This window comes from Symphalangus syndactylus, chromosome 9 (genome assembly GCF_028878055.3).
Source record: "Symphalangus syndactylus isolate Jambi chromosome 9, NHGRI_mSymSyn1-v2.1_pri, whole genome shotgun sequence".
In the NCBI taxonomy this organism is placed as follows: Eukaryota; Metazoa; Chordata; class Mammalia; order Primates; family Hylobatidae; genus Symphalangus; species Symphalangus syndactylus.
The window spans coordinates 136,482,005-136,507,625 of NC_072431.2; the positions used below are offsets into that span (position 1 = coordinate 136,482,005).

The 25,621-nt window shown below is 36.7% G+C and overlaps 1 protein-coding gene across 24 annotated transcripts in view; it reads left to right on the forward strand.

Annotated features, from left to right (window-relative positions):
• The window catches only part of RFX3 (regulatory factor X3), a 322,024-nt gene that overhangs the window by 217,261 nt on the left and 79,142 nt on the right, over window positions 1-25,621 (forward strand). For 17 of the 24 annotated variants that reach the window (XR_010113770.1, XR_010113771.1, XM_063609885.1 and 14 more), the window contains one exon: window positions 20,018-20,092. The exons of the other annotated variants lie outside the window; for them this stretch is intronic. Coding sequence is in view for 15 of the 17 variants with exons in the window: in XM_063609885.1 (XP_063465955.1) it covers window positions 20,018-20,092 (75 nt within the window). In the remaining 2 variants the exon portion in view is untranslated. The remainder of the gene's footprint in view (window positions 1-20,017; window positions 20,093-25,621) is intronic. 24 annotated transcript variants of the gene reach the window in all.

The following is a 25,621-nucleotide window of genomic DNA, read 5'->3' on the forward strand; positions in this document are numbered from 1 at the left end:
CATAAAAACTATATTTGTTGTAGACTTATTTGTAATAGAAAAAGATTGGGGTCGGGCACGGTGGCTCACGTGTGTAATCCCAGCACTTTGGGAGCCTGAGGCGGGTGGATCACCTGAGGTCAGGAGTTCGAGACCAGCCTGACCAACATGGTGAAACCGCCATCTCTACTAAAAATACAAAAACTAGTTGGGTTTGGTGGCAGGTGCCTGTAATCTCAGCTACTTGGGAGGCTGAGGCAGGAGAATCACTTGAACCCAGGAGGTGGAGGTTGCAGCAGGCCAAGATCGCGCCATTGCACTCCAGCCTAGGCAACAGAGACTCTGTCTCAAAAAAGAAAAAGATTGGAAACTACCTTATCCATCAGCTGGGAAATACGCAAATAAATGTTAGTACTTTTATCTCTTAAGTGGAATTATATGTAGCCCCTAGATAATGAGTATATACGTTATGTATGCTATGTAGCATGCATATATATGTGTATATATAGGCAGTATATATATGTGTGTGTATGTATGTATATATATGCACACATACATATATACACATTTATATGAAAAAATCTGCAAATCATGTTGAGCGAGAAAGCGGAGTAGTGTGTGTGTGTATGTGTGTGTAAATAGAAACACATACTACTATGTGCTTATATAAGATATCCTAAAGTTTTTTTTTTTTTTTTTTTTTGTGGAGGGAGTGGGACAGAGTCTTGCTGTGTCACCTAGGCTGGAGCGCAGTGGTTTGATCTCGGCTTACTGCAACCTCTGACTCCCAGGTTCAAGTGATTCTCCTGCCTCATCCTCCCAAGTAGCTGAGATTACAGGCACGCGCCACCACACCCGGCTAGTTTTTGTATTTTTTCGTAGACATGGGGTTTCCCTGTTTTGGCCAGGCTGGTCTCAAAATCCTGGCCTCAAGTAATCCACCTGCCTCAGCTTCCCAAAGTGCTGGGATTACAGGCGTGAGCCACCACACCCAGCCAATCCTAAAGATATCTTTAGGAAGGATACGTGAAGAATAAAAGGTGGGAGGCATGTGAATATATTATCTATTGAAATAAAGAAGTCACTTGTTATTTTTAAAAATTTCAGACAAGCTCTCAATGATTATACATTATATCTATTTGGTCATATTCCCCAAATGCATGTAGATAAAGCAAATCCTTTATGTGCCCAGTATTAATATTGTCTGTGAGGTGTCACAGTTCACATTAAACCCTGATCCTAGGTTTCAGATAAAGTCCTCATTTATTAGACTGTTGAAAGTTTAGACAGTGAAAATTGGCATTAAATTTAGTTGAAATTTTTAGAGCCATTCTTATTGTTCAGTATTTTGGAGTGAAAGTTGATGTTTGTATTTGTATTTATGTATTGAGAATCTGGGGTTTTTTTTTTTAGTCACTGACTTTCTCAAACATTTATTGAGGTATTACTGTTGACCAGGCACTGTGCTTCTGTGAATTTGAAGACTTACAGTATGGGCTAATGGAGCTAGTTACTGCACTGAAAGGCACCTAATCCTGCAAGGCAAAAATAGAAATTCACAAGTAGCCTCCAGACTTCTTTTTAGGGTTAGTTTCAACTACTTTCTTGCCACATTATTTTTTAAATCACAAATGTTAATACGTTATCAATTGATTAATTTTAGATTTATCGAAGTTGTGCTTACCTTCTGATAATATTGCTTATATAAGTTCAAAATTGCCTAAAGATTGGGTAGGATTGGATAGCGAGAGTGAAAGAGAATCATGAATGCAAATAATACTTAAGATTGCAGAATCACTCGTTAATTAGAGTTAACTGGCACCATTGTGGGAATGCCCGTTACCTACCTATTTATATTCTCTTAAGTAGTCATTGCAGTCTGACTCTGGCAGTGAAAAAAAAAAAAGATCATGTTTTAGTGCAACTGTTTTCAAACTTCAGTGTGCATCCTCTGGAGCACTGATTAAAACACATCTCTGGATCTCACCCCAATGACTTTTGCTTCAGTCAGTGTGGGCAAGGGCCCCTTGCATTTCCAACAAGTGCCCAGGGGATACTGAAAATGCTGGTCCAAGACCACACTTTAAGAAAGCCTGTTTTCGTCATACGGAGACTAACTACAAAGTGAAAATGTTCTTAGTACTCAGAATAAACTGTAAAAGGCAGAGACCATTTGAAAATGTAAGATGGAGTTTAAATCCTATTATTTAATTCTAACCCAGCAAATTTCTGAGGGGTAATTCCAACTCCCAAGTGCTTTTGTACTTGATGTCTCAGAAACTAGTTTTATCATCACAGACTCATAGGCTTCTAGTGAGGGTAGGGGGAATGTGGGCTCCACAGAATAATCAAAGAAGTCCAAAAAGACAATCTTGATTTCAACCCAGCCTCCCAAAATAAGCCAAATGTTCTCAGAACACATTCAATTTATACAGGTTTCTTAGGCAACCATTTTTTTCCCCCCTATGAAAACGTTAAGAATAACTTCAGGTTACAACTTTGGTACAAAATTGCCAAAATTTCAGGTTGAAAGCATAATAACTTAATTTTTTTCTCTAGATGTCATAAAATTATCAGTGAATAGAAAGGAAAAGATTTCATGTATTTGAACATTTATAAAACCTTAGACAAAATTTTGTCTTTAGCTACTTTCTGGTTAAAGCGGACATGAAAAGCAAAGCTGGCTAGATTTGCTTTCTGGGCTTTTTTTTTTAAAATTTTTGTTTATATTTTAATTATTATCATACTTTAAGTTCTAGGGTTCATGTGCACGACGTACACGTTTCTTACATATCTATACATATGCCATGTTGGTGTGCTACACCCGTTAACTTGTCATTTACATTAGGTGTATCTCCTAATGCTATCCCTCCCCCCTCCCCACACCCCACAGCAGGCCCCAGTGTGTGATGTTCCCTACCCTATGTCCAAGTGTTCTCCTTGTTCAATTCCCACCTGCGAGTGAGAACATGTGGTGTTTGGTTTTCTGCCTTTGCAATAGTTTGCTCAGAATGATGGTTTCTAGCTTCATCCATGTCTCTACAAAGGACATGAACTCATCCTTTTTTATGGTTGCACAGTATTCCATGGTATATATGTGCCACATTTTCTTAATCCAGTCTATCATTGATGGACATTTGGGTTGGTTCCAAGTCTTTGCTGTTGTGAATAGTGCCGCAGTAAACATACGTGTGCATGTGTCTTTATAGCAGCATGATTTATAATCCTTTAGGTATATGCCCACTAATGGAATGGCTGGGTCAAATAGTATTTCTAGTTCTAGATCCCTGAGGAATCGCCACACTGTCTTCCACAATGGCTGAACTAGTTTACAGTCCCACCAATAGTGTAAAAGTGTTCCTATTTTTCCACATCCTCTCCAGCACCTGTTGTTTCCTGACTTTTTAATGATCGGCATTCTAACTAGTGTGAGATGGTATCTCATTGTGGTTTTGATTTGCATTTCTCTGATGGCCAGTGATGATGAGCATTTTTTTATGTGTCTATTGGCTGCATAAATGTCTTCTTTTGAGAAATGACTGTTCATATCCTTTGCCAACTTTTTGATGGGGTTGTTTGATTTTTTCTTGTAAATTTGTTTAAGTTCTTTGTAGATTCTGGATATTAGCCCTTTGTCAGATGGGTAGACTGTAAAAATTTTCTCCCATTCTGTAGGTTGCCTGTTCACTCTGATGGTAGTTTCTTTTGCTGTGCAGAAGCTCTTTAGTTTAATCAGATCCCATTTGTCAATTTTGGCTTTTGTTGCCATTGCTTTTGATGTTTTAGTCATGAAGTCGTTGCCCATGCCTATGTCCTGAATGGTACTGCCTAGGTTTTCTTCTAGGGTTTTTATGGTTTTAGGTCCAACATTTAAGTCTTTAATTCATCTTGAATTAATTTTTGCATAAGGTATAAGGAAGAGATCCAGTTTCAGTTTTCCACATATGGCTAGCCAGTTTTCCCAGCACCATTTATTAAATAGGGAATCCTTTCCCCATTTCTTGCTTTTGTCAAATTTGTCAAAGATCAGATGGTTGTAGATGTGTGGTATTATTTCTGAGGGCTCTGTTCTGTTCCATTGGTTTATATCTCTGTTTTGGTACCAGTACCATGATGCTGTTTTGATTACTGTAGCTTTGTAGTATAGTTTGAAGTCAGGTAGCATGATGCCTCCAGCTTTGTTCTTTTGGCTTAGGATTGTCTTGGCAATGCGGGCTCTTTTTTGGTTCCATATGAACTTTAAAGTAGTTTTTTCCAATTCTGTGAAGGAAGTCAGTGGTAGTTTGATGGGGTTGGCATTGAATCTATAAATGACCTTGGGCAGTATGGCCATTTTCACGATATTGATTGTTCCTACCCATGAGCATGGAATGTTCTTCCATTTGTTTGTCTTCTCTTATATTTTGTTGAGCAGTGGTTTGTAGTTCTCCTTGAAGAGTTCCTCCATATCCCTTATAAGTTGGATTCCTAGGTATTTTATTCTCTTTGAAGCAATTGTGAATGGGAGTTCACTCATGATTTGGCTCTCTGTCTGTTATTGGTGTATAGGAATGCTTGTGAGTTTTGCACATTGATTTTGTATCCTGAGACTTTGCTGAAGTTGCTTATCAGCTTAAGGAGATTTTGGGCTGAAACGATGGGGTTTTCTAGATATACACTCGTGTCATCTGCAAACAGGGACAATTTGACTTCCTCTTTTCCTAATTGAATACCCTTTTTCCTTTATCTTGCCTGATTGCCCTGGCCAGAACTTCCAACACTATGTTGAATAGGAGTGGTGAGAGAGGGCATCCCTGTCTTGTGCCAGTTTTCAAAGGGAATGCTTCCAGTTTTTGCCCATTCAGTATGATATTGGCTGTGGGTTTGTTGTAGATAGCTCTTATTATTTTGAGATACGTCCCATCAATACCTAGTTTACTGAGAGATTTTAGCATGAAGGGCCATTGAGTTTTGTGAAAGGCGTTTTCTGTGTCTATTAAGATAATCATGTGGTTTTTGTCTTTGGTTCTATTTATATGATGGATTACGTTTATTGATTTGTGTATGTTGAACCAGCCTTGCATCCCAGGGATGAAGCCAACTTTATAGTGGTCGATAGGCTTTTTCATGTGCTGCTGGATTCGGTTTGCCAATATTTTACTGAGGACTTTTTCATTCATGTTCATCAGGGATATTGATCCAAAATTCTCTTTTTTTATTGTGTCTCTGCCAGACTTTGGTATCAGGATGATCTTGGCCTCATAAAATGAATTAGGGAGGATTCCCTCTTTTTCTATTGATTGGAATAGTTTCAGAAGGAATGGTACCAGCTCCTGTTTGTACCTCTGGTAGAATTTGGCTGTGAATCCATCTGGTCCTGGACTTTTTTTGGTTGGTAGGCTATTAATTATTGCCTCAATTTCAGAGCCTGTTATTGGTCTATTCAGGGATTTAACTTCTTCCTGGTTTAGTCTTGGGAGGGTGTATGTGTCTAGGAATTTATCAACTTCTTCTAGAGTTTCTAGTTTATTTGCGTAGAGGTGTTTATACTATTCTGTGATGGTAGTTTGTATTTCTGTGAGATCGCTGGTGATATCCCCTTTATCATTTTTTGTTGCATCTACTTGATTCTTTTTTTTTTTGAGACGGAATCTTGCTCTGTCACCCAGGCTGGAGTGCAGTGGCGCAATCTGGGCTCACTGCAAGCTCCGCCTCCCGAGTTCATGGGATTCTCCTGCCTCAGCCTCTCCGAGTGGCTGGGACTATGGGTGCCCGCCACCACGCCCGGCTAATTTTTTGTATTTTTAGTAGAGATGGGGTTTCACCATGGTCTTGATCTCCTGACCTCGTGATCCTCCCACCTCGGCCTCCCAAAGTGCTGGGATTACAAGCGTGAGCCACCGCGCCTGGCCGCATCTACCTGATTCTTGTCTCTTTTCTTGTTTACTAGTCTTGCTAGCAGTCTATCAATTTTGTTGATCTTTTCAAAAAACCAGCTCCTGGATTCATTGATTTTTTGAAGGGTTTTTTGTGTGTTTGTCTCCTTCAGTTCTGCTCTGATCTTATTTATTTCTTGCCTTCTGCTAGCTTTTGAATGTGTTTGCCCTTGCTTCTCTAGTTCTTTTAATTGTGATGTTAACATGCAATTTTAGATCTTTCATGCTTTCTCTCGTAGGCATTTAATGCTATAAGTTTCCCTCTACACACTGCTTTAAATGTTTCCCAGAGGTTCTGGTATGTTGTGTCTTTGTTCTCATTAGTTTCAAAGAATACCTTTATTTCTGCCTTCATTTTGTTATGTACCCAGTAGTCATTCAGGAGCAGGTTGTTCAGTTTCCATGTAGTTGAGCGGTTTTGAGTGAGTTTCTTAATCCTGAGTTCTAGTTTGATTGCACTGTGGTCTGAGAGATAGTTTGTTATAATTTCTGCTCTTTTACTTTTGCTGAGGAGTGCTTTACTTCCAACTATGTGGTCAATTTTGGAATAAGTGTGATGTGGTGCTGGGAAGGGTGTATATTCTGTTGATTTGGGGTGCAGAGTTCTGTAGATGTCTATTAGGTCCGCTTGGTGCAGAGCTTAGTTCAATCCCTGGATATCCTTGTTAACTTTCTGTCTCGTTGATCTGTCTAATGTTGACCATGGGGTGTTAAAGTCTTCCATTATTATTGTGTGGGAGTCTAAGTCTCTTTGTAGGTCTCTAAGGACTTGCTTTATGAGTCTGGGTGCTCCTATTTTGGGTGCATATATATTTAGGATAGTTAGCTCTTCTTGTTGAATTGGTCCTTTTACCATTATGTAATGGCCTTCTTTGTCTCTTTTGGTCTTTGTTGGTGTAAAGTCTGTTTTATCAGAGACTAGAATTGCAACTCCTGCTTTTTTTTGTTTTCCATTTGCTTGATAGATCTTCCTCCATCCCTTTATTTTGAGCCTATGTGTGTCTCTGCACATGAGATGGGTCTCCTGAATACAGCACACTGATGGGTCTTGACTCTTTATCCAATTTGCCAGTCTGTGTCTTTTAACTGGGGCATTTAGCCCATTTACATTTAAGGTTAATATTGTTTTGTGTGAATTCGGTCCTTTCATTATGATGTTAGCTGGTTATTTTGCTGATTAGTTGATGCAGTTTCTTCCTAGCATCAATGGTCTTTACAATCTGGCATGTTTTTGCAGTGACTGGTACCGGTTGTTCCTTTCCATGTTTAGTGCTTCCTTCAGGAGCTCTTGTAAGGCAGGCCTGGTGGTGACAGAGTCTCTCAGCATTTGCTTGTCTGTAATGGATTTTTTTCTCCTTCACTTACGAAGCTTAGTTTGGCTGGATATGAAATTCTGAGTTGAAAATTCTTTTCTTTAAGAATGTTGAATATTGGCCCCCACTGTCTTCTGGCTTGTAGAGTTTCTGCCGAGAGATCAGCTGTTAGTCTGATGGGCTTCCCTTTGTGGGTAACCCAACCTTTCTCTCTGGCTGCCCTTAACATTTTTTCCTTCATTTCAACTTTGGTGAATCTGACAATTATGTGTCTTGGAGTTGCTCTTCTCGCGGAGTGTCTTTGTGGCATTCTCTGTATTTCCTGAATTTGAATGTTGGTCTGCCTTGCTAGGTTGGGGAAGTTCTCCTGGATAATATCCTGCAGAATGTTTTCCAACTTGGTTCCATTCTCCCCGTCACTTTCAGGTACACCAATCAGACGTAGATTTGGTCTTTTCACATAGTCCCATATTTGTTGGAGGCTTTGTTCATTTCTTTTTGTTCTTTTTTCTCTAAACTTCTCTTCTCGCTTCACTTCATTCATTTGATCTTCAGTCACTGATACCCTTTCTTCCACTTGATCAAATCGTCTACTGAAGCTTGTGCATGCTTCACGTAGTTCTCATGCCATGGTTTTCAGCTCCATTAGGTCAATTAAGGATTTCTCTAGACTGTTTATTCTAGTTAGCCATTCATCTAATCTTTTTTCAAGGTTTTTAGCTTCTTTGCGGTGGGTTCGAACATCCTCCTTTAGCTCAGAGAAGCTTGTTATTGCCGATTGTCTCAAGCCTTCTCTCAACTCGTCAGAGTTTTTCTCCGTCCAGCTTTGATCTGTTGCTGGCGAGTAGCTGCATTCCTCTGGAGGAGAAGAGGTGCTCTGATTTTTAGAATTTTCAGCTTTTCTTCTCTGGTTTCTCCCCATCTTTGTGATTTTATCTACCTTTGGTCTTTGATTATGGTGACGTACAGATGGGGTTTTGGTGTGGATGTCCTTTCTGTTTGTTAGTTTTCCTTCTAGCAGTCAGAACCCTCAGCTGCAGGTCTGTTGGAGGTTGCTGGAGGTCCACTCCAGACCCTGTTTGTTTGAGTATCACCAGTGGAGGCTTTAGAACAGCAAATACTGCAGAACAGCAGATGTTGCTGCCTGATTGTTCCTCTGGAAGCCTTGTCTCAGAGGGGCACCTGGCTGTATGAGGTGTCAGTCGGCCCCTACTGGGAGGTGTCTCTCAGGCTACTTGGGGGTCAGGGACCCACTTGAGGAGACAATCTGTCTGTTCTTAGATCTTAAATTCCGTGCTGGGAGAACCACTACTCTCCAAAGCCATCAGAGAGGGACGTTTAAGTCTGTAGAAGTTTCTGCTGCCTTTTGTTCAGCTATGCCCTGCCCCCAGAGGTGGAGTCTACAGAGGCAGGCAGGCCTCCTTGAGCTGTGGTGGGCTCCACCTAGTTGGAGCTTCCAGGCCGCTTTGTTTACCTACTCAAGCCTCAGCAATGGCAGACGCCCCTCCCCTAGCCTCTCTGCCACATTGCAGTTCAATCTCAGACTGCTGTGCTAGCAGTGAGTGAGGCTTCGTGGGCATGGGACCCTCCAAGCTAGGCGTGAGATATAATCTCCTGGTGTGCCGTTTGCTCAGTTGGAAATGCAGAAATCACCTGTCATCTGCGTTGCTCATCCTGAGAGCTGCAGACTGGAGCTGTTCCTATTCGACCATCTTGGAACCTCAATCCCTCTGCTTTTTTTTTTTTTTAATTGAGCGTTGAAAGAACAGCTTTTCCTGAATCTCTCAGTTAAGCTACTTATTGACATTGCTGTGGAAGTAATGTATTTGCATATTGTTTGAATATACAACTTTTAACAGTATCATAGCTAGAACCTTAGCTTGATTGATGATGTTTCTGTATATATCTGCCAGGTCTGCCCAACTTAAGGAACACTCTGGAAATCCTTAGAAGATTAGGTATCCATTGACTAGATGGGAACTGATACTATTTCAACTGCTTATTACAGAGTATTTGAAGTTTTAAAGCCACAAACTACAATGAGAAATACCTTTGCATTGTGGCCCAGTACTCACTCATATGCACATACTTATATTCATGAGTGCACATCTACATACAAACATATGACTATGTATATACATGTACATGTATACATATGACTGAAACTAAAGTTTCATGAAGCAATGCTTATCCATACTGTGTGCAATTAACTCTGATTATTTTCTACTCTGTTCAGTTAGGTTTTTAGAAATGCTGGTCAGTACCTACATTATTGATTCTGTAACCCATTAATTAGTTGCACCTTACATTCTGAAAAACACTGCTTTGGGCAAATGAAAGAGGAGGTTAGAGCATTTACAATACATGTGTGAAAGGCCTGGGCACAGAGTCTCCATTGTAGGGGTTTGTTTTGTTTGGCATTTCTTTTTTTGGGGAGTGGGGGAGGTGGGGGCGGAGTCTCGCTCTGTTGCCCAGGCTGGCTTGCAGTGGTGCAATCTTGGCTCACTGGAACCTCTGCCCCCCAGATTTAAGCGATTGTCGTGCCTCAGCCTCCCAAGTAGCTGGGATAACAGGCGCCCACCACCATACCCAGCTAATTTTTTGTATTTTTAGTAGAGATGAGGTTTTGCCATGTTGGCCAGGCTGGTCCTGAACTCCTAACCTCAGATGGTCCACCTGCCTTGGCCTCCCAAAGTGCTGGGATTACAGGTGAGAGCCACCGCGCCCAGTATTGTTTGGCATTTCTAACAGGTACCCAAATTATTTTGATACTGCTGGTTCAGGACCACATTTTGAACAACCGCAATTTTAGTGATTATAGAGACTAAATGCAAAAGCAAAGTGTTCTTTCTTTTGTTGTTCCTGGTTGAATGGCTTCCTATAGGATGTACCCTCCTCTTCACACACACCAGGAGGCTGTCATTTCACACAGGTGTGAGTGGTGGCTACATGCTGATGCCAGCCATCACAATTCCCTTTTCTAAACATAAGTCTCCAAGTAGAAATGTTCTGTCTTACCTGATCTCAAGACGCAAACCAGGTAGAAATGTTTTTGTCTTACCTGATTTCAGATACAAACAAACAAAATTTAAAGTCCTAAAGGTCAGAAGAGAAATTACCCAGAAGAAAATTCCTGGTTTTAAGTGTATCCTCTTCCTTAAGTTTCTCTAAATAATTTACAGTTTTCACAAGAAAACAGACATGCTGTGTCTCTGAGAAAGCACTCACTGATGATGTTAACAGAGTAACCTGTATTAACAAGAAAATGCAATTGTTATACATTAGGTAACTGCTTTTATGATTAAAATTTAACTATCTAGTTAAAACTTTTTGTTGCCTAGGAACTTCATCATTTTACATCATTTTTGAGTAATGCTTATTGATCTTTAAATTTTTCCAGTTAGAAAGTAAATTGTTTGTTAACAGTAAATCATTTAGCAAATTTTTATTTTATAAGCCACTCACTCCTCAGAAGATAGCTTCATTACAACAATTTGAAATATTTTCACTTTTTTATATTCATTTTATATTTGTATATGATGGCAATGATGTTGAATTTAAGCATGATAAATCTTGGATTTCAATTTCATAGTTAGTACCTAAGAAAGTTCTACATATCTCAAGAAAATCCATCAATCCCACACAGTCGCAGCTTTCTAATCTGTTAAAAAGAGGTAATATTCCTTACCTTTACTATTTTACAAAGTTGTTGTGAAGATAAAATGAAAATTAATATAGAAAGCCTTTATAATTCATAAAGCATTGTACTATTCCATTTTCAAATCACTGTAACAGTTCTAGAAAAGGAAGTTTCTACCATGAAACCAATTTTAATTACAGTGATAGCTGAATATATCAATCTTGACCTTTACTCTTTTAACAAAAGATTAAAAAGCCATTTCAGAGTCCAGAGGACATGCCTTGACCTATAAAGACAATAAATAAGATGATATAATTGTTCTTTTTCTTCCTGCCTTATTAGCATATGATGGAATGACAGGTTAATATTTACATTAAGAGAGAGTTCTAATTGTTCGTATATATGATATTCTGTTTGGGACATTGCATAGATGCGTATGTAAGCAACATGTCCAGGGGAGCCTCTTTTGGTTCCATGTAAATCATACAAAAGACTCAACTCTTCCCATTTTGCTGCATTTCAAACTGAGGTTTACCTTCTTGGCATTACCACCTGCCCCTAAATGATTGCTGGGCTCCAGCCAGTCTTGATGACTTGTACTAAAGTATCTGCAAGTGGCATAGGTTTCACTGAAGATTTTCTAGGGGAAAGCACTGTTTAGCATCACACCCTCTAAAAGACAGTCACACAAAGCCTATTTGTACCACCTTGTTCTCCCCACTCTGTCCTTTTATTCTGCCAGTGATCCTCCACCTTCAGTCTTTCCAGGTCTGGGATCATTCTGTCTCCTCTAAATCTCTCAGAATCTCTCAGTGCTTCAGTGAACACTTAAACCTGAGAGCAACTCTGCAAAACAAAGGGCCATCCTATGAGAAGGACCCTCCTTCTTTAGAAGGCAATGGGGACTTATAATAGGGACAATGAGTTCCCTTATAAAAGGAAAAATGCGTTCCCTTGTAATAGGGAAAATGTGTTTTTTCTTTTCTATTACATTTTTCTTTTTCACAATATGTATTGCCTTTGAAAAAATATAATGTTGATCCCTTCTTTGAACATGGGAAGAGAACACAAGCACAATGTTTACTGGGCGCCATTTGACCCTCTCCTCCCCACCCCCATCCTCTTTTCCCCCTGGCTTAGGTTAAGACTTTTCTCCAAAATCTCTTTTTTGATGCTGATTTTTGGACAGATGTGGCACAAGCCTCAGGATGGCTCTTGAATGCTTGGAGACTGTCTGCCTGTCCTTCATTCCAACAAGGCAGCATTAGCATCTTGGTGATTGGGGAAGTTTTCAGCCTGAGTTTTAGGCCACGGATTTATTGCACTGTTTCTGTCTCCCGGGAGATAATGGGTGCCCCGTACGCTACAGGTTCTTCATAGAAGGGTTGCTGTATCTTTGTTGAAGCTCCACTAAACTTTGTATTTTTTCTCCGTGGGTGTGAAATACGACATCTCCCTTGCTCCTTCTGAATTCCTAATCCTAATTCCTGAGAAATCATGGAAGTTCCCTTCACTACTGTAGTCTGTCACAAAATACGCATGCTTGGCATACTCAAAAGAAATGACATTCTCTGTCTTACAGAATCTATGCATTTTTTTTTCTTGAATCCTAACAAGAACAAAGGCCAGGTGATTGTGTGGTCATATTTGTATCACATTTGTGACCATACTACCACTTTCTACACCGGAAGCAAATTAATTGGTATAGTCTCTAGCTCTCCAGGCTTAGTGTGGAGATCATCCTGTCCAAATGAAGGCAACTCCTGGGATTGTGTCTTTCAAGGATTCAAAGTTTGGTTAGTGGAGCTGACTCACATATGTATTTACTGTAATTCTCCAATTTCTCTCTGGTGCTCCAAATATTTTCTCATAGCAACCCATACACCTTCCCCTCTTTCTTCACTCAGTTGAACTCACTCACAGCAAAAGCCATGGCATGGGGGTGGGTCATCTCTGTACTCTCTGATGAAATGTAATTTACTCTGAATAGGCTTCATTGTAAACCACTCTCTCAGCAAGTTGCTCCAACCAGGTTTGATTTTTCTATTTATGTTCCATAACACTTTGTCGTATGACAGCTTGCAAAATCTTTTCATCTTCCTGCTAATATGTGGTCAGAAATCTGTCATGTAAATTGGCATGTATTGTGGAAGTTCTTCACATTACATGAACTTTAACTCTTCAACCTTTGCCAGGCATTGAGACCACATATAATTCCTAAGGCTGGGAAACTTTTCATCATCCGTTATCACTTTTCTGCCCCAGAGACCAGCCACTCTGACATTTCAGCATTCTGTCTAAAGGCAGTGCAGAATCCCCTTCTTCATCTTCTGAAAATATTTCTGGCTTCCAGTAGCACCGAATGGAGGGTTCCCATCTTTGACTGAGAACCAACAATGGCTCACCCCACCATTTGATCTTACAGGAGTTGCCATAGATTCTTATCTTATTGTGAGACAGTAGTCCAGGACCCTCATGAACCAGGCTTAATTCCCAAGCACTGTGTATCCTAACGTTAGATAATCATAGGGAGGAGGTGTACACTATTAGTGACTCAGTCCCAGGGTCATCATTTAATATATTACATTTAGGCAGTGTATCTTAGTTCGGAGAATTGATTTTTTAAATAATAAACAAGGATATTTTCATAGCCTAAAGCTTTATAAGTTTAAAGAAAAAAATTGAGAATGTTTACCATCCCCATTTTTAATGGAAAAAATGAACTTTTTAATCTTAAAATAATTGGTTCTGTACCATTAAGTAAAAAAAGGCAGAAGAAGATTTTAAAAAATTCAAAGAATCTAAGAGAAAGGAAAAAGAGAGGAAGGAGCAACGCTCAAGAACAGAGATATCACTGAGGCTTTGCATTAGTCTAACTTAGGTTGTCACAAGGCCTCTTGTTAATGTGATTACAGTACTTTGCACTACAGTTGAAATTTCAATAACAAAATGATCCGTATTCTTAGAATAAAGACTATGCGGCAGAGAAATGAGCGGGAAAAACATTTTAGAATCTATTCATGTCAATGTGTTTGATATGTGTATTTGAAATGTTCTAATCACATAGTGAGGAAATAAAGGCCATTGTGTTCACTTCAAGTAAAAATACGGCACTTCCAAGCCTTCTCCCTTAGACTCCCACCTTTAGAGCTGTGATTTGAAAATATGTTTGTATTCATCCCTTTCATTCTCACTACAGTGTTATCGCCAGTTTCTCACCTCAATCCTGGCCTATTATCATAGCTTCAAAGTTGGTTTTCCTGTCTAGATTCTCTCCTATCCTACATTATATCCCAAATTATTAATAATATATGAAGTGATGTCAGATTAATTCCCTTTCTCAAGACTTTTTAACAATGGCCCACATCCTATATAATTGAACACTCATAGCCATGAAATTGCAGTCTGTATATATTTACCTATTCCTAAAGGAGCCTTATCATTCAGCCAATTGTATTAGTTCATTTTCACGCTGCTGAAAACGACATACACGAGACTGGGCAATTTACAAAGGAAAGAGGTTTAATGTATAACTCACAGTTCAACGTGGCTGGGGAAGCCTCACAATCTTGACAGAAGGCAAGGAGGAGCAAGTCACATCTTATGTGGATGGTGGCAGGCAAAAAGAGAGCTTGTGCAGAGAAACTCCCATTTTTAAAACCGTGAGATCTCGTGAGATCCATTCATTATCAGGAGAACAACACAGGAAAGACCCGCCCCCATGATGCAATCATCTCCCACTGGGTGCCTCCCACAACACATGGGAATTATGGGAACTACAAGATTAGATTTGTGTGGGGACACAGAGCCAAACCATATTACCAATCTTACCCTTCCTTGAACCTACATTATGCAATCTTAGCTTGTTTGCTTTGCCTAAAATGTTCACTAACCTGCCCTTATCAGAATGCCAGGTATTATTTGTCAATTTTCTACTAAAGAACCACCTTACCCATGCTCTGTCAAACTGTAACAGCAAGAAGTAATTTCCCTTCCTTCCAGTAATATTCAATTATTTAATTCATTCAGTTTGCCTTTAATCACTTACATATTTATGAAACTCTGCTAGTTTAATGAATTTCCCACTATCAGCAGCACACACCGTAGTCGTACTGGGAGAGGAATAGTGTTGATTTTATTTTTATACTTAAAAAAAAAAGCTTGAATTTGAATCACTTTTAAATTCTGGCTAACTCGTAACCTAATTATTTTCGTTGCGTGAAGCTGTGGGGATATAATATCTTTGTTGAGGTTAGGAGCATTTCTTCAGATGATATATGAGAATTTCATATTGAACATTTGGGCCAGTAATCTTCTGGATCATTGAGCCTGCTTTTAAGCAAATTTTCCATCGGTGTTAACTGATCATCATTTCCTACCTTAAATATGACAGTCATGAGTTTTATGGTAAAACATCATTTAGTGTTATGTATATTTCTACCTAGCAGAATTTATAAACTTTTCCTAAGGAATGAACTTAACATTTGAAGTGATCCACAAGAAACTGGAAGCATTTGATCTCACCAGTTCACTTTGGGATTAGTATTTTAGGTGTCAAGTGCTGATGTGTGCCATCTTTTTCTTGAGACTGGTAAACTCTCAGAAGGTTGAGCAAATATTTACTTAAATATCTAATCTACAATAATGGAAAATTTAACAAATCAATTTAATCTTTGATGAGACTGGTAGAAACTTATCCTAATTCACTAACTTTTTTTTTTTTGTTTTTGGAGACGGAGTCTTGCTCTGTCCCCCAGGCTGGAGTGCAGTGGCGCGATTTCGGCTCACTGCAAGCTCCGCCTCCGGGTTCACGCCATTCTCCTGCCTCAGCCTCCCGAGTAGCTGAGACTACAGGCGCCCGCCAACACGTCCGGCTAATTTTTTGTATTTTTAGTAGAGAAGGGGTTTCACCATGGTCTCGATCTCCTGGCCTCGTGATCTACCCGCCTCGGCCTCCCAAAGTGCTGGGACTACAGGCTTGAGCCACCACGCCCGGCCCACTAACATTTTATCTAGCTAATTTGCACACTATCCCTCTGTCCCTCTACCCAACCCCTCCCTATATGCATAAAACTACCCCCTTGAAACTATGATAAACCCAAATCATGGGCTAATTCATAGGAGTGACATTAGTAATCCATTTGGAATCATGCAGCTAGTTAATCCATCATATCTTTGTAATTTCAAAGACTCATTATTACTCTTCTTCCCCATTTCTGCATTATTCCTCTTGCCTCTTCCTCACCCTCACTTTCCCACCGTTGTGATAATATATTCCTGTGAGTGATAGTCTCTTCCCTTAGTGTTATCCCAGAGCTTCTATTCAATCCACAAGCATTTATTGGGCACACTTTGCTCTTACCTGTTTTAACCTTACTACTAGCATGGCCCATTATACCTAGCAAAACCCATCTCCTGGCTTTATCTGAAAATTAGCATTTTTCATACATCCCTACACTTTCCTCAAAACCTTAATGACATCGCTTTTTCCCTGATTCCTGCATACATTATCTACTTCCAACATATTTTTTTCAGCCTCACTCATACCACTCCCATATATATATGAAATGTATATTTATAGCTCATGCCCTACAAACTAGGTTTCTTGCCATTTCCCAAATATGTACATACCCCGTGCTTTCTTGCCTCCTGGCTCTATTAAGTTGATTCTTCCTAGATTTCCCTTTTACCCCCTGAACACTTCCATCTTTTAATACATGGGCTTTGAATTCAGGGAGTCTGTAAACTAAGAAAATAAATGTGAATTTTGTAGGTGTTCTTCTATACATTTTTTCCAAGTAGAGAGTTCACAGTTTTCATTACATCCTCAAAATAGTTAAAGACTCCTCAAAAGTTAAAGACTGCTACTCTTATTTTCTTCCACCTTTCTGAACTATGCTTATATGTTTTTTACAAATAGTCTTGTTTGGCGTATTAGTCCGTTCTCATGCTGCTGATAAAGACATATCTGAGACTGGGTAATTTATAAAGAAAAAGAGGTTTAATGGACTCACAGTTCCACGTGTCTGGGGAGACCTCACAATCATGGCAGAAGAAAAGACACATCTTACATGGCAGCAGGAAGAGAGAATGAGAGCCAAGCAAAAGGGGAAACCCTTTATGAAGCCATCAGATCTCGTGAGACTTACTCACTACCACAAGAACAGTACTGGGGAAACCACCCCCATGATTCAGTTACCTCCCACTGGCCCCCTCCCACACGTGTTAGAATTATGGGAGCTACATTTCAAGATGAGATTTGGGTGGGAACACGGACAAACCATATAATTTGGGTAATTATGCATTTATTCATATATATGACCATATACCTTATCTCTCTTACTGGATTGCAATGTCTATTGGATTATGAAAAATTTTTGTAATCATGATCTTTTGCACACAACCTTATATATGACAGTCACACAGTTACTACATACCTAAAAAAGAAAAAAAAAACTGTTCTTTAAAAAATGTAATCATGGCTGTGATCCTTTCATGAGATTGGAATTCCCTTCAATAAATTTTTAAAATGAATATAATAAATACATGTTAATTTTTTCTATGCTTCTTAGAAGTTATCAGTGAGGTGGTAACTAAATGTCCTGGTTATCCCATTGGACTAGTTAATAAGCCTGAAAGAATTCATGAGTATTTGGAAGCCCGTGGGTTTCCAAGTAGGCTACAACATGCGTGCTGAGGCTGGTGTCTTCCTTGTGGAAGAACTCAGTCTTTATTTCCTGGTTGTCCTATCATTCCATATTTCTTCTCTTCCATTCCCTGGGCTCCACAAATTCGGCACAGGCCTAAGTCAGTTAGGCAGAAGATTCCTAAAGCCAAAAGAAATACCCCTTTTGTTATCTGTATTACAAAGTGACACAGAGAAGAACCAAAATTCTGAAGGTCCAAGGCATTCTAGAATGTCAGTGTATCTATTCCTGGGGAATCCAGTTTCACCCACATATTTCCTTTCTCCTTTCCAAAGCGCTTAAAAAACTGGCCAGAAATGAGAAGGCCGTTTCCTAAAAGCCTGGCCTTCTAGGGAATCATCTGGAAATCTAGGGCCACCATAAAATAACAGCTTCGATAACAGAAGCAGATCTCTGATTTTTTTTTTTTTTTCCCCAGAAAAAGAAGTGCTGGTTTATCCAACTGAAAAGTGCTTATTAGCAAACTGACAGCATGGACTTCCCCTTTAGTGTTGCTCAGCAATTATATATCTGGTAATTTACCTTTCATTAAAAATTATAATATCAAAAGTTACAGAGCATTTTATTTTTATTTACTAGACTGAAATCTTACCTCAAATTTTCCACACTCAAACTTTAAAGAAAATATAGATATAATGGCGAATTAGGGTTTTGAGCAAATTCTTCCTATAAGTGAATTATAGTCACATGAATCCTTTGACTTGTTTTCTGCTCTTTGTTTTCTCTTGTTTTCTGCTCTTTGACTTTGTTTTCTTTGACAACAAAGCACTTATTGATCATGTTTTAAGAGATGTTATACCAAAGTCCTTTATAGTTTCACAGTTTAACGTTTTGGTAAAATGTTTGTTTATTCATTACATTTACATTACTCTTTCTGTAATATATCTCTTTTCATTTGTGCAATATCACTATTTTCAAGTATAGTGATAAACTGCATTAACATCCATTCTGGCAGAGGGAATGTTTTAGAAGCCTTTGTTTCTAGAAGCCTATGTTTCTTAGAAGAGAATGATTAAGAAGTTTACTTAATTTTGTTTTCTAAAAAAAGTTAACAGTAGGATAAATTGTATTTCATCTTCCTATGAATTAATTTAATATCTATTTTAAGAATTTTTTTATGATTTCTTAACCTAACATAACTCTTTTCAGTATTATGTTTTATTAACTCCAGGGAAGAATTAGCAATGTGGGAAAATAATGTAAAATAAAATTAAATCTATTAACTCCTAAGTTGTTTAGAAGAAAATTAGATTTAATGTTGATATAATTGTTACTGAATATTCTGTGTATAAAGTGTTTTACCATAAAGAAATTGGAAACTTGGTAGAAAATTAAGACTTTGCTATAGATATTACTGCATTATTTTTCTTTGGGAGGGGCAGTATGTTAAAATTTCAAGGCATTATCAATTTCCATAGCCAAAGTGTAAGAAAGTTAAATATGTTTTAAAGCTCTAAATATTTTTATAACTGCTTATACTGAATTGTTGATAAATCAGACTGTTAAAAATAATGAAATCAGTTTTCTCTCTTAAATTGCATGGTGTGATTTTTTTCTTTTGAATTTAGCTAATATTGTTAATATAGCTCAGTATCCAAATACATGGTGTTCAGTACCTATTTTTAATGGAACATGCAATACTACCAGGAGTTGAAGGATAGATAACTTTAAATATGAGGTTATTAAGAGTGTATCACATTTATCAGTAACACCTGGTACTTAATAATTGCACATGGTATGCTGAGATTTCACGGAATAAAGCTGTTTCTGTGATTGTCCCTTCTCTTTGTTGGCTCTGAATTATTTTCTCTTCTACATTCCATTTCTGCTGTCATTTCTAATATTTCTGCCTTAACACCACATCCTAAAATATAATGTAGGGACCATCATTACCTCTTCATGTTTGTTCATACTAATGACTCCCTACTTCCATATTTTAATACAGGATTAATGGAGGGATGTATAGATTTAGTAACTTTTGGACATTAATGAAAGAATCATTGTTCATTTGCATTAAAATATTACTGCATATTAAACTCAAAATCTGCAGTATGATTTTCCTTTCATGAGAGAATAGCACTAATATTAAATACTCTTTAGGTGGGAGACTATGTAGAAAGAGAATGGTTACTATCCCACATCCTGAACTATGAAAGTCAAGAATGTTTATTCATAAGAAGAAAAATCCACCGGGGTTCCTGCTCCTCAGGTCTCCATTCTGATTATAATTATGGGATGTTCAAAAAAGGTTTACTTTGTGAATGGGCTTATTATTAGTGTGCATATTTTTATTTTATTCTCTGGAGGGTGGGGAAGAAGGGGAGAAAACACATTAAGTGACAGCTGTTCATTAACGACCATTGAGGAAGAAGTTGAACTTTAAAGAATCTATCAGAAATTCTCTGGTCAGCCTTTTATTACTATCTTGTCTTGAGCCCTTTTTTTAATGACATCTATTATCAGATTGAAATGGCGATTGAGACGCTGCAAAAGTCTGACGGTCTGTCCACTCACAGAAGCTCTCTTCTCAACAGCCATGTAAGTTGCCTCTTCTTCATGTACACTAATCTCTTGCTTGTTCTGCATGTGTTGCTTGCCTCTAAATGCTTGTTTTATTTATTTACTTATTTATTTTGCTTCTTAACCTTCCTTTCTCAGCCCCTTATGATCTCTGTGTCATTTAATGGCTATTTTGTACAGTGAAATATCCAAAAAATAGAGTCTCCAGTATAATTTATTAGGTTTCTGTACTCTTTGGGTACAGATATAATATTTTCAAGTTAGTAACAAGTTGCCATGTATTTGTAAAAAGTAATGATAGTGATTTTCAATATTTAAAATGTTCTAGTTTGATATTTATTTACTGTGAAGCAAATACTTGTAATCTGCATCTCTGTCAAACAGCCATGTCTACTTGCGTGACCAGTAATATTCTTTAAGTAGAAAAAAGATTATTAATGTCAAATCCAATGGTAAACTGTTTGAAAATGATTTGTTTACCAGTAAGACTATGTAAGGTGGGCAGTAAACAACCCCATAGTTGAATTCAGGTCCTAAGACCTAAAGAGAAGTGAAAGTGAACCAAAAGAAAAAGTGATACTGTCTACAAGCCATAAATTGCTAATAATTGAGATAAAACAATTACCATTACTATGTCCTAAAGCTGTTTCCTGTTATCAGATGCAGATATCACTATGACACTGGTAAGTGTAAGAAGGGTGATTATAGTTTTGTGAAATTATAAACATTTTTATCAACTGTTCACATTTGGGAAACCAGTGAAAATGCTGAATAAAAATTTGTTTTGTTAAGATGATTTCTGAATATATGGAAAAAAGTAAATAGACCCATGGTTTAAATTCGTTTTAGATAGATCTTCTGCTAACTTAACATTAGTGACATTTTAGTGTAGAATTTTCTCCCACAACTGACAACTTGTTCTTAAATTTAGGGATAAAGTATTATGACTTCTTATTTCTTTTTCTTATTTTATAACTGAAAAGCACAAAATTAGATCACCCAAATGAAACCATTTTTTTCAATAAACCTAAAACTTTTACTCATAGAAAATGTTTTAACTGTTTTTTTGAATATTTGATTTTTGAAACATTTTAATTTTATATCTTAAAATAGCACTAAATACCTCCTTATGTTCTTACACTTTGTTTTTAGATGGGGTATTTTGTCTTGTTTCTTTTTTCAAAGGAAAGTATCATGGAAAACAAAACCAGATTAGCCAACTTGGAGAATGCCTATAAATTTGGTGACAAATTACACATACAAACTTAAAGATAATAGTATATATTTAGGCCCTTCTTTTTGAAACAGTTTAAGAAATATAAACTTTTTCATTTCTGAAAATTGGTATTTAGTATGTCACTCTTTTATGTTTCATAAGTATATTCCTGCTATGTTGGCATGTATCTGTGATTGTATTAAAGGCTGATTTCCTGTATACTACTAGGCTGTGTGTGTCGGGGGGGTGATGATCAACTTATATTTATGCTTTGAAAATGGCAAGTGAAATTGTTCTTCCTTTTAGTCAGAAATGTGCAAGGACATAAGAAAAAAAAAACCCTGAAGTTTCCAGTTACCCGTTTCCGCTTTCAGACTTCTAAGTTGTGCTTTCATATTCAACTCAGGGTTCATTTTTACTTGACATGTATAACTTAGTAAAATATGTTATATGGTTAATTTTAAATTTAACTTCAGTTATTCATCTTAATATTTTTATGAACAATAATGGAAGTGTAAGAACATGTTTTTATATATTTTTAAAATGTATTTGTTGATTTTTTTGAAGCTTTTCAACTGTTACAGATTTTTAACAATTATTTTCCTCTATAGAATTCATGAAAGAATGTTTAAGGTTAATAAATGTTTGAATTAAGCTGCATAAACAATGATAAATGTTTATTACTTCATGGCTTCATTTTTTTTTTTGTTACATAATATGTCTGATCTTCCATACTGTTAACAACTGCCAGAGACACTTCAGTATGTGGAAAGAGTGGGCACAAATGTTGATAGTGCAGTGGTAATCTTTCTCCAGCTATCCTGATTCATTTTTATTACACCTCTGAGGCACAGTGAAGTTCATTCAAAAATATATTTATAGTCAAATATTTAGAAATAAAAATGATCCTACGGATGGTTTATAAACAGTGGAGAAAGGGTCAGTGCTTCTGCTCATTGATCAGTGAGGTTGGTTTCTTCCTAAACACAGAAAAAGATCCTGTTGTCTTTTTCCTCCTTGGAAAGTTGATGATGCTTTTAATGTTTCTGAGATTTATCAAAAACAACTGGAATTTGCTAGTGCATGCGTTCTGGTTGATAACTGTTTGCTAAAGGTATTTTACATTCTGTGAATCTAATTGGTGATTTTATGTTGTGTAGAATTTTTTCAGTGGAGAGATGGAGTTTTTTAAAAAATTTGTTGTTAATATTTTAAATGTCAGTAAACTATGTTACCTTTATTTCTCACTATATAGGGCATAATATAGAATTATTTGAGGTTTGTGGGATTCTTTAAGGTGAACATGAATTCTGCTTTATGATGATTTATCACTGTCTCCAAAGGATGAATTTTATTATGTAAAAACATTGGGAGAAATTATTGATAATAATTTGCATCCCATATTTTACTTGTTTCTAAAGAGGGGTGTTAATCATAACTTTTGAGGTGAAAAGTCTATTCTCATTCTATTTTGGAATATGGATAAGCAAAGACTTCCTATTTTCTTTTTCTATATTTGCTTATTCACAGTAATTTTAAAAACTCTTATTAGGACTAAATAAGATAAATAATCCCCTCTCAGCAGAATCCAACTTGATTGCTTTGCTTTACACCTTTCCACACATTAGAAGATGGGGTGGGGTATTGAATTTTGTATCCCATTTTCAACATATTCTTAAAAGAATTAACATGGTGGGAGTTATTTTAGTACCAGCATCTCTAATAGGCATTTAGTAAGTATTTATTGCAAATGGTAGTTCCAAGAAAGTAAGGATTTTTCTGTGTTTTGTTCACCAGTGCATCCCTAGTGCCTAGAACAATGCCTGGTACATAGTAGATACTCACTAAATATTTGCTGAATGAATAAAAAGAAACAATAGAAGGGATCAGGCCTTATGTTACCTTCATTATTTAGGAATTCTAGGATGCCTTTGCCAATCATGTGTACATTTATTGTATTGTTTCCTTTTTTTTCAAGTTTGCTTCAAGTATATATATATGTGAACATTGTTGGTAAAGGGTGGTCTCTTCTGGTATACCATCTGAGTAAAGTATATATGGTCACTCAATTACTTCTCTATATGCAGCCTTCAGTTTAAGAGTAAATAACTCTGTTTTTCTCTAAACAATCTCATCTTAAGTTCTTGCCAAGAGTGACATTGTTTGTCTCCTAGTATTTTAGAATGGTACTTTAAGTTTGGTTTTACAGAATTCTATGTCTAATAATTTTTTATTTAAATATTTTTGATTCTAATTTTTTATATATGAAGATGCTATAGGTATGTGATGTATAGTCTGCCTAAATCAAATTAAAATATTTAATTCATTTCATTTCAGACTTAAGATTATTTTATACTTTTTCTCAGTATTAATTAGTATAAATTAGTATTTAATGGTTGTGGTGTGTTCACTTATTTACAAACTACTTATTTACATTGTAAATTTGAATTCAGAAATGTTGTTAATTGTCCCCAATAATTGGATGAAATTTAAGGTTGTGCATTTCTTTAAAATTCCATTTAAAGTTTATGAAAAGCTCTAGCAGTCTATTTTATGTACTTCTCACAATCTAGCAAATAATTATTTCATGTTGTTTGTTGGTTTTAGCCACCAAAATACATTCAACTCAAAGCAAAACATTGTTTTTTACTCACTTTTCCTTGACTTTGCTGTATTGTGAATATAAGTTATTACAGAAATGAGGCCTGTCAAAATGCATATCATTAGTAAACTGAACTTAAAATGAATCCTGATGGGTAATAATCCATCTGGGAAAAAATGACAAATGTTACATTTAGATGTTAATTGGGCAATGCAATATTTATTGATTTTTATTTGTCAGTCAGGATTTCCCTTTGGGAAAAATAGGAACCATTCATCTTCAACCTATCTTGATTAATACAGATTAAATGCAAAGGTTGAAAGATGCAATTATCTTGGTTTCCACCCTTAAATGAGTGTATATTAGTTCATTAGCAGAATAATCAAGTTTTAAAGATAAAGGTTAAAAGTTCCTATGTTATTTTATGGGCTTTTTGAAATCATTCCTGTGTTATTTTATGGGCTTTTGAAGTCAGCAAACATTTTACAAGACATTTTATAAAAGAGCAAAAGATATAATAATTGTTTCATTCTAAATTATTGAATGTTAAGATTGGGGAATACATTGTATTAGAGACAAAACCCAAGAAAACAATATTTAACAGGCATTAACTTCCCTTGGGTAGCTCATGGAGCCTGTGCCTTTAGGTTGCACTTAAACTTACACAAAAACTTAACTAGCCAAGTTTCTCTTACAATCAAGGTAATGCTTTCTAATACTGTGTTTTAGACACAAATGTCTGATTTGTAATTCCATCACTGTGTCAAAAAGTAAAAGTTAAATACTGGCATGTAGGATGGAGATTATAATCCCCAGCCACATCTCAAAGTCTTGTCTGGTGGATCCTTTTAAATCAATTTCTGTTAATACAGTGAATTTCTAGGAGATGTAGCCCGAGGTGGGGCAGTTTTTGGCAGTCTTCCTAGCTGGGACCTGCAGGGCTACAGCAAAGCTATCTCCATCCTTTCAGGGCTTTTACCTCCACTTGACTTCCTTATGCTCTCTCAGCCTTCTCTCCAGGCATCTGGCAAGGAATACATTTCCTCCTGCATACAATGGGTAGGGAACAAAACGTAGCTTTGCTAGTGTCAAAGTGATAGTCATCAAAATACCTGTTCTTGTACCATTTTTCAAACTAACCAGTGATTTATATAAATATATATGTATATGCATATATACATATAAACGAACTGATTTTTTGAAATAGTTTAGAAATGAAGAATTTAAACAGAATTAAACAGAATTTCTTCAGTTTAAGAATGTAAACTATATAAAAAGAACAATCAGTTTATAAAACAGTACAGATTTTTTGACTTACCTAGCCATTTCAGAGGCCTGCATAGCCAATCCAGTAAAAGCTTCACTTCCTGTAAATTATTCAGTTGGGATACAAGTAATATCATTTAGGCTTCTAAGTAGTTTGTGCCAATGTTTGCTGTAGTTATCTCACTATTTCTATGAAAAGTTTTCTTTATTAAGAGTGGTCTGATTAACCCATATATATATATATTTATATATATTTATATATATAATATATTTTATATATAAATATAAATATACCATTGGACTCAAAATATTTTATATTAAACTTTAATATTTGTACTAGCTTTTACTTTTATAAAAGGTAATTTATTACAGTATCCTTCAAATATTCTATTATTGGATTTTCTTTTTTAAATTTTGTAGTAAAAATTTTAATCTACAAGATAATTCCTATGATCATGAAAAA